We start from the raw sequence: 10300 nt of genomic DNA on the forward strand, positions 1-10300 counted from the left end.
AGAAGGTTATTTCACACTACAACAGGACCTTGATCAGATGGGCCAATGGATGACAGATGGAGTTTAATTTAGATAAACGTGAAATGTTGCACTTTGGTAAGGCAAACCAGGCAGATTTATATAGTTAGTGCTAGGGCCCTATGGAGTGTTAACGAACAAAAAGAGCTGTAGTTTCACACTTGCTTGAAAGTAATAGTAGACAGGGTGATGAACAAGGCATTTGGCACACTTGCCTTAATTAATCAGTGCATTGAGTAAAGGAGTTTGGTGAGGCCACTTTTAGAAAACTGCATTCAATTCTGGTCTCCCTGCTATAGGAAAGATGTTGTTAAAGGGTTTAGAAAAGATTTATGAGGATATTGCTGGGATTGGAGAGTTGGAGCTATAGGATGAGGCTGAATAAGCTGGGACTATTTTCCCTGGAGCATTGAAGGCTAAGGGGTGACCTTATAGAGGTTTATAAAATCATGAGGGGCATGGTGTGGGTGAATAGGCAAGGTCTTTTTCCCAGTGTAGGGGAGTCCAAAACTAGAGGGTTAAGATTTAAGATGAGAGGGGAAAGATTTAAATAGGACCTGAGGGGCAGCTTTCTCATGCAGAGGGTGATGTGTGTATGGAATGAGCTGCCAGAGGAAGCGGTGGAGGCTGGTACAATTACAACATTTAAAAGGTATCTGGATTGGTAGATGAATAGGAAGGTTTAGAGGGATATGGGCCAAATGCTGGCAAATGGGACGAGGACAGTTTAGGAAACCTGGTCTCATAGATGAGTTAAACTCTACGACTCCATGACTCTATCGGCAAAACAGATGATGTGATCATTATCACTTTGTTTTTTACAGGAGCTTCCTGTGCACAAATTGGCTGCTGCCTTTCTGGCATAACCAGAAATGGTACGTGAAAAGTATTTGATCAGGTATAAAGATGGCAAGTGGTCATGAAATGCACTCCGTAAATTCAAGTCTCTTTTTTCATAAGAGGTCCCAGGACAGGACATTCTCTTCCATCAAATGCAAATTAGCTGGTTGTTCAACTCATTGCTGTTTGTGGGATCTTGCTATGCATGGAATATTTGCAAAAATAACAAGTGTTCACACTTCAGAAATAATTAATTGGTTGGAAAACACATTCACACATCCTGAGATGTTCAAAAGTAGAAAATTATTTCTTTTGGGGTCTTAGGTGAGGGATAAACACTGATCTCTACTCTTTTTTTGAAAATAGTGGTCATCTGTTTTTCTCTTCATCCAGCTGAGAAGGCAGAGTGACTTTGGTTTCAGGTTTCAAGTTTCAACAGAGAGACAGTGCTTCAGGCAGTGTGGCACTCCCACAGTACTGGCTGCAGTCATAGCTTGTCTTTCCACAAACAAAGGGTTGACCTGGGGGAAAAATCAATGAGACAAAAATGGCAAGAAGATATCAGGAAGTATCAGCCACAGACTAGACCATGGATGGAGGACAGAATGAGGTGGTGATAATAAATATATGTACAGAGGAACTTGCTGGAATTGAAAAATTGGCTCTCTGTTATAAGGAACATTAAAGTAGATATTGATTAAATGGATTAAAACTATGTAAACTACATTGTTCCAAGGCATGTTGGTCTGCAAAAACAAAAACAGAAACTGCTGGAAAAGTTCCACAGCCTCTGTGGAGAAAAATCAGAGTTAACGTTTCAGGTCAAATGACCCTTCCTCAGAACTGATGGTAGCAAGGAAAGTGTTGATGTTTTGTGCAGAAAATAGGGCGGGTGGAGGCTGTAAGGAGTAAACAATAGGTTGGATTGGAGCCCAAAGAGAGAGAAGGACAGTTGTACAGACAAAGCAGTGGATAACGATCAGGCTAGGAGAGTGAACAGCTATTAATGAGGACTGTTAGCGGCTAACAATGGTCTACAGATTGTGATCGAGACAGAGATCTCAAATCCAGCACTAAAGTCATGGTCTCTAGGTCTGCAGTGTCACTTACTTGGTTGTATGTGTCAGAGGCAATGGATAGTAGCTAGCGGAAACCTCAGGTCCTTGGAGACTATCATCATCCACAAGATCCTGCAAATCCAATGGCAGGATGTTAGTGTCCTCTGTTAGGCCACCATCCCCAGCACCAGTTACGGTCAATCATCTGTATGCATGGCTCCTTAAAACAAGCCTCTCCACTCCCAGCTCAGTCAAGGCAAGTCAATGGTTCCCAATGGTATATGGGAGGTTCTTGCCCAAAGCAGAGAAGAAGCCAACCATTTCCTCAACCAGCTGGATCAGGAGGAGGCCAAGTGCAATCGGCAGATGGAGCAGTCATCCACGTGTGTGTGGGGATCCACCATTGGACTGTTTGATCATCTTGGGGCCACAATACCAGAATGGAAGACAGTGCTCCTACATCCCGAGGGAGCGCCTGAGGAGGAGGATGGGCAGTAACTGGGAGACTCAGCATGCTTTATAAGTCTCCAGGGTGGGGCTCAAAGATATGACCTTCTGACACAGCGACTGGTTTTCTCCTACTCAATGCCCCCTATACATTTGTAACCCCAGCAAATGTACACAAAGTGGTCAGGGGAAGTGGCAGGCCAGGCAGAGAGAGGGAAGGTGGAAATGGAAAAGCATTTGAAAATAAAATCAATTCAGTGAGGAATCCCACACAGCTGCAGCTGCAGTTTTTACTGTGAAGGCTGGTGACTTTATTTATTCTATTGTGAATTTATTGCACAGTCGTACTTGGTCGTTGTTTACATACATGCATAATGTATAATATACAGAACTGAATGTAATCCTTCGTAAGCCTACTCCTCAGGTCAGGTTTTATGGTAACTTCTTCCTTTTCTGTTGCTGAATTCAATTTGATTTACTCTTGTATCCAGTGAATCCTCTTTATTTATGCATGTATGGTTAGCTGGGATTTTAATAAGGCTTCTTTTCCATTCCTTTAGGGTTTTATGGCAGTTTCCATTGTGCTGTAACTGTTTCCTTTCATCACCTGCTACATTCAGTGTCTGTGCAAAAATTAAATCACTTCATCCTCCTTTCTTACCCTCTCCATAATCTTAAAGCCATCTCATCTGTGCTATGCAGTTGTCAGCTCACACCTTGTCCCATTCAACCTTCACTCTGTGTTTGTTGACTCAAATTGGTTCCTGTTAGGCAATGCTTTGATTTAAAGATTCTGATCCCACCTTACCTTTTCAAGTCTATTAATAGACTCATCCCTTTTTGCCTCTGTAATTTCTTCCAGCCCACAGCCCTCTGAGATATCTGCACTTCTCCAGTCTTCCTCCTTGTGTTTGGTCAGTGTTAATTGCCCCACTGTTAGTGGCTGTGGCTTTAGCTCTCAGGGCTCTATGATCTGAAAGTCTCTCACTAAACCTCTTTAACTTGCTTTCCTCTTTTAAAATGCTTCTTAAAACCTAGCTCTCGGCTCAAACTTTTGTCATTGACCAGCGGTTAGCACTGCTGCCTCACAGCGCAACCTGGATTCGATTCTACCCTCGGGTGACTGTCTGTGTGGAGTTTGTATATTCTCCCCGTGTCTGCGTGAGTTTCCTCCAGGTGCTCTGGTTTCCACCAACAATCCAAAGATGTGTAGGTTAGGTGGATTGAACATACTAAATTGCCCATAATGTCTAGGTGGATTAGTCAGGGGAAATGCAGGGTTACAGGGATAGGGTGGGATGTTGTTCAGAGGATTGGTGTTGACTCAACCAAATGGCCTGCTTCCACCCCTGTACAGATTCTATGATTCTAATGTCTGCTTAGAGTCAAACTTCGCTTGATAGTTCTGGTGAAGTGCTTTGGGACTTTTTGCTACATCAAAGTTGCTATATAAGTGCAAGTTGTTATTCTGAGATAGTCCAGAATAGTATTATCCCACTGTATCCACTACCCTTTACAATTTTTCATGGAAGAGCAGGGGAATTCTCACCAATGACCTGGACCAATATCTAACCCTCAACCCACATCACTTAGCAAGTGTTTACATATGTTTGCTACTTGTGGGATCTTGCTGTGCCTCAGTTAACTGTTACAGCAGTGACTACATTTAAACAATGGGATGGTGCTGTGTGGTTATGCCATATGGAGGAGGACCCCTCATGTCCAAAGATCCATTGAGTGCAGTGAGTTTGATTTCCCTGCCTTTGGAAATACTCTCCCCTCAGAACAGAAAGGGAATGGTTGTTGAGTGACAATTTCTCTCTTTAATCAGACAGGATGGAAAAGCTCATTCTGGGATTATGCTGTGTACAAGATCACTGTAGCCAAATGATATGCATTTGTATAGCACCTTCAGGCTGTCCCCAGAAATCTTTACAGTCAATGAAGGACTTTTGAAGAGTAGCCTGTGTTGTATATAATTTAAGAAACACAACAGCCAATTTGCATACACCAATCCCCGGCAAATAGCAATGGGATAATGACCCAGCTCATTTTGTTTTTCAGTGAGGGTGATTGAAGGATAAATGTTGGACAGTACACCAGATAATATGCAAATAAACAATATGGATGCTGGAAATCTGATATAAACACAGAGCACACTGAATAAATGCAGTTCTTCAAACTGAAGAAAAGTCATAGAGTCGCATAGCATGGAAACAGACCTTTTGGACCAACTCAGCTGCGTGCACAGATATCCTAAATCTAGTCCCATTTTCCCGCATTTGGCCCATATCCTTCTCAATCCGTCCTATTCATAAACCCATCCAGCTGCCTTTTAAATGCTGTAATTGTACCAGCCTCCACCACTTCCTCTGGCAGCTCATTCCACACACACATCAGCCTCTGTGTGAAAAGGTTATCCCTTAGGTCCTGTAAAACCTTTCCTCTTTCATCTTAAACCTATGCCCTCTAGTTTTGGATTACCCTACCCAGGAGAAAAGACCTTGTCTTTTACCCTATCCATGATTTTATAAACCTCTATAAGGTCACCCTTCAGCCTCCAACACTCCAGGGAAAATAGCCCCAGCCTGTTCAGACTCTTCCTATAGCTGAAACCTTCCAACCCCAACATCAACATTGTAAATATTTTTTGCATCCTCCCATGTTGGACTCAAAATGTTAACCATTTCTCTTTCTACCTGACCTGCTGAGTTTCTCCAACAATTCCTGTTTTGTCTTTAGTATTTCACCCCACCTGCTCTTCTTTAACCTAATGTCGGGAAGGTTTTCACACTCACTTGTGCGGCTTTAGCCAAAAGAACTCAGAGTGCACAGTTCTCCCATGGTATGACAGCAAGTGGTTGGGTTTTCTGATCAACACTGGGGACTCCAACTTGAACCCACAATGTTTGGACCCAATGAACCCCAACTGGCACCAATCAGTCACCCCTTACAAAACACAGGACATGCTTCTGTAACAACATGTTGAGATGCAATATAAATACAAATCTTTCTCAAATTGGAGTCAAACAGTGAAACAGAAAAAAAAACAGATAACTGAGCCCATTACAGAATCCCGAGAAGCCAGTGATATTTTTCAAAGTGTCCTTCATGAGGAGATTGAATGATTCTCTATCTGCAGCAGGCTGAGATATTCCCCTGCTGTCCTGTTATAAATCCCATTTCCTTCCACACAATACGGAATAAATTTAATTTAATTTGTTCTTTCCCTTGGCCGTTGACAGGATTCATGTTTGTTCTTGTGTTGCTCTGCTCTCCTCTGTGCCTGTAAGCTGGGGTCCGATTCCATTAGTCCCCTCATAACATTTGAGGCAAAAAGAAAACATCTCCAACGCACTGAAAAGGCACTGGATCTGCATCTGGAGTTCTGTAATGTGCAAGGCTACAGACCCAGGTGCTGGCAAGTGGAAGAGAATGAGTAACTATTCTTCAGCCAGCACAGACATGATGAGCTGAGTGGCCTCTTTCTGTGCTGTATTGTTTCTGCATTTCTAACATTGCACAAGTGTAAAGCCTCTTCACTCCTGGCCCCTCTAATAGCGAGGTTTGCTACTAAAGCTGACATTCTCTGTCACTTTGCATTAAAATAGCTTCTCTGATTTTGCCTGGGAGAGGATGGGTTAGATAGAAAGAACAGACTTTGTTTCCCCTCTTTTGTCACCTCAGGATGACCTGAAGCATTTTGCAGCTAATGGATTACAACTCCAGAGAACAGTCACAGCGCTAATGCAGGGAAATGCAGGCATTCTGTCCACACTCCGAGTCCAATGCACAACCTTTAATCCCAATCACTTCAGCTGATCATCATTGCTGTTTGGGGGAGCTTGCTGATCACACACATTCGCTTCATCACCTCAATGAGGAATCCTCAGTAATCGCCTTCAGGTCATTAACGGAGATGTATAAATACAATAAATATCTGGAATTAAGATTCTGACGATGACCATAAATCCATCATCGATTGTTGGAAAAGCCCATCTAGTTCACTAATGCCCTTCAGGGAAGGAAACTGTCATCCTTACCTGGTCTGGCCTACATGTGACTCCAGACCCACAGTAATGTGGATGACTCTGAACTGGCCTCTGGGCAATTAGGGATGGGCAATAAATGCTGGTCCAGCCAGTGACATCCTCATCCCGTGAATGAATAATTTTGTTAAAAAACTCATATTTGAGGAATTGTCAGGACCATGTTTTGCTGTCAGTCCCTCTCCCTCTCTGGGGTCAGTGTCTACCTCCTTACTGCTGGCCTCAACGTCTCCACTGCCAGTCCCTCTCTGCTGCCAGTCTCTCCCCTCTCCACTGCCAGTCTTTCTCCCCCCCCCACTGCTAGATCTCCCCTCTCCACTGTCAGTCTCTCGCTTATTCTCTCTCGTTGCCCTCTCTGCTGCCAGTGTGTCCATTTCTGCCTGCTGCCTGTCTTTCTCTCTCTCTCCCTTTCCATGGTGTCAGTCCCTCTCTCTCTCACCCTGCCTGAAGCCAGTCTCTCTCTCTGTCTGGTGCCAGTCCTTCTCCCTCTCCTCCCTGCTGCCAGTCCCTCTGTCTGTCTGTCTGTCTGTCTCTCTCCCTCTGCCTGGTGCCAGTTTCTCTCTCTGTCTGTCTGTCTCTCCCTCCCTCTGTCTGGTGCTAGACCCTCTCTCTCCCTCTCCTCCCTGGTGCCAGTCCCTCTCTCTCTCTCTCTCTCCCTCTCCCTCTGCCTGGTGCTAGACCCTCCCCCCTCTCCTCCCTGGTGCCAGTCCCTCTCTCCCTCCCTCTGCCCTGGTGCGGCCTGGTGCTGTACCTTCTCTCCCCCCTCTCCTCCCTGGTACTAGTCTCTCTCTCTCTCTCTCTCTGCCTCTGCCTGGTGCCAGTCTCTGCCTCTGCCCGGTGCCAGTGCCTGGCAGAGCTATGCCGCTGTAAGGGCCCACGGTACCGGCTGGCGGCGCTGAAGTTCCTCTGTGCCTCGCCCTGGGAGGGAGCCGGAGCCGGAGCCGGAGCTGGAGCTGGAGCCAGTCGGTGTGAGGAGCCGAGCGGGACCGGCCCGGTTAGAGCGATGCGCGGCGGCGGCAGCGATGGCCAAATGGTTCAAGGAGCACCTGGGTTTCAGGAGCAGCAAGGGGCCCCCGCAGCCCCCGAAACCCGACTACCGCCCGCGGCCGGGGGCAGAGCCCGACATCCTGGCCGCTTACAAGCTGCAGAGGGAGCGGGACTTCGAGGATCCGTACACCGGCGGCTCCAGCTGCCTGCAGCGGCTTCGCTCCGAGGCGGCCGGGCCAGGGGCAGCCCCTGTAGCCGCGGCTGGAGTCCCCGGCGCCGGCTCCTCTCCACATCACCACCCGGCCAAGAAAGCTGCTTCTCCCGAACTCAAGTACATCTCCCCGAAACACCGGCTCATCAAAGTGGAAAACCCCGAGAAAAACTGCAGCAAGTTGGCTACATCTCCCGAGGACAACAAGCAGGACAAGGTGAGAGAGGGAGACAGAAAGTCCCCTACTGTTTCCCAGATACTCCACACTTTTGTTTCCAAATGAAATACTTTTGTTTCCAAATGAAATACTTTTGTTTCCAAATCAAACGTTGTTTCCGAGTGAAATACTTTGTCCCTCAAGACTCTGCTCCACATTATGTACGAGCTACTGTTCGAGATTGACCACCCCCAACCCCTTCTGTTCGACCTTCTTACGAATTCCTTTGAATTTCCCTTATCCCAGGAGACAGAGGGCTGTATGAAACCTCTCTGCTCCACATTATGTACGAGCTACTGTTCGAGATTGACCACCCCAACCCCTTCTGTTCGACCTTCTTACGAATTCCTTTGAATTTCCCTTATCCCAGGAGACAGAGGGCTGTATGAAACCTCGCAACTTTCTCTTGCTCTCCTCCCAGGTGTAAGCTTGTGTTTCCTCTCTCTGGAAAGGCGAGAGAGGCTGCTCCTGGGAGCTCAGAACTGGACCTGAAAGGATTTTTATTTGGGGGCGGGGGGGTTGGGAACGAAAGCACCACTGTTTTCGTTTGGGAGTGAGAGTTTATTAGTTTGCACTTGCCTCTGAGAATCTAGCAGGGCGTTTTGAAGAGATGTCTCTAACAGAGAAGCTGCTTTGCACTGTTTCCTTGCAGAGATGGGGAAATCAGATCAGGCATGAGCTTATTGAATGGGCAAGTATACTCAAGGGAGCGAGTGGTCCACTCCTGGTATTTTGAGAGTTGGTAACTCATTACCCAGTTTTGTTTTCCTTGTGAGGGATAAAGGTTTTCAAGGAGAGGAGGCAGAACACTTGGCTTGGCTCTGACAAAGGGCTGGTACAATTGAGATGGGCCAAATGGGCACGTGTCAAGTAAACTGTGTAATTACACCTCAATCGGGGCTAAGGGAGGAGAGAGCCTATTTAACTACAGAAAGCATCACAAATGACCTTGATCTTGCTGCATGACCAAACTGAATGTGGAGGTGGCAGTGTTGGACTGGGGTGGACAAAGTCATAAGTCACACGATACTCAGTTATAGCTGAAGGGGCAGCACTCCGAAAGCTTGTGATTTCAAATAAACCTGTTGGACTATAACCTGGTGTTTGTGTGACTTCTGACTTTGTCCATACTAAAGATCAGGGGTTGTTCACTGACTGTGCCCCACATAGGAAGCAGGGTGAATGGTATCTTTGGGGTTTGATGGAGGGGTCACTGGATAGGACATCAAGAATGCTGCCTCTTCTCTCCCCCACCCCCCCGCCAACTCCATTCCTTAACTTCTCGAGGTTAACCACAGTTGATAAGTTGCTGACTCTGACCGTGATGAATTCACAGTGGGATTGTTCTTCTCCCATACCCCCAGAACAAATTGAAAGCTCCCCTTGGTTTGTGTTGTGAAATATCTTGCTTGTGATTTTCAGCAGAGCGTGCTGGTTTGTGGTGAGACTCTTGTACCATGTCAGCTTGGAAAAACGCCCAGTCTTGTGTGAACAGATCAGTCCTTCCAAATTTGGCCTGACTCTAGGGAGAGAATGTTAAACTGTGTTTAAAAAAAACCCAGGGGTAAAGAGCTACTGATATTTTCTTCCCCAATCCTGCAAATTGCAGGCTACAGCCACTGTCTCTCACTTACAAAAAGTGCTCTTGGTTTCAGTTTGTGTTCACTGCAGTTCTCTCTCTGCAAAGTATAGGTTTGGAAACCTGCAGATGACAATGATGTTGGTTGAGGTTATCTCTGTTCTTGTTTAAAGGTTGAGTACAGGGTCAGTTTTGTAAAGGAATCAGAAATGGCCAGCACATCGTGTGGGTGGTTGCTCCTCTGTTCTTCGAAAATTAACATGAAGTGATTTCATTGTGATCATTAACTCTCTAGTGTGGAATTAATCCACCATCAACTGTGAGAGACGTTGATGGAAAGCAATTACAAAAAAAAACTTTCAAGTGAGTATCTGGAGCAGATTCATTAAGCAGGTAGTGGGCTGAAGTCCCAGTGGATAGAAGTCTGTCCCTGTATAACACTGGGGTATAGTACTGGTGGGGACAGGTCTGTCACTGTATAACACTGGGGTACAGTACTGGTGGGGACAGGTCTGTCAGTGTATAACACTGGGGTATAGTACTAGTGGTGGGGGACAGGTCTGTCAGTGTATAACACTGGGGTATAGTACTAGTGGTGGTGGACAGGTCTGTTACTGTATAACACGGGTACAGTACTGGTGGGGACAGGTATGTCAATATAACAATGTGGTACAGTACTGGTGGAGACAGGTCTGTTGTTGTATAATGCTGGGGTACAGTACTAGTGGGGCTGAAAATGTGTTGCTGGAAAAACGCAGCAGGTCAGGCAGCATCCAAGGAACAGGAGAATCGACGTTTCGGGCATAAGCCCTTCTTCAGGAATGAGGAAAGTGTGTCCAGCAGGCTAAGATAAAAGGTAGGGAGGAGGGACTTGGGGGAGGGGCTTTGGAAATG

The 10300-nt window shown here is 46.1% G+C and overlaps 1 protein-coding gene across 1 annotated transcript in view; it reads left to right on the plus strand.

Annotated features, from left to right (window-relative positions):
- The first annotated feature begins 7226 nt into the window (after positions 1-7226).
- LOC122542551 (SH2 domain-containing adapter protein F-like) overlaps positions 7227-10300 on the plus strand; it is a 149966-nt gene continuing 146892 nt past the window's right edge. The window contains exon 1 of the mRNA XM_043680419.1: positions 7227-7827. Coding sequence (XP_043536354.1) covers positions 7435-7827 — 393 coding nt within the window. The 5' untranslated portion in view covers positions 7227-7434. The remainder of the gene's footprint in view (positions 7828-10300) is intronic.

Source organism: Chiloscyllium plagiosum, chromosome 40 (genome assembly GCF_004010195.1).
Source record: "Chiloscyllium plagiosum isolate BGI_BamShark_2017 chromosome 40, ASM401019v2, whole genome shotgun sequence".
NCBI classification, from domain to species: domain Eukaryota; kingdom Metazoa; phylum Chordata; class Chondrichthyes; order Orectolobiformes; family Hemiscylliidae; genus Chiloscyllium; species Chiloscyllium plagiosum.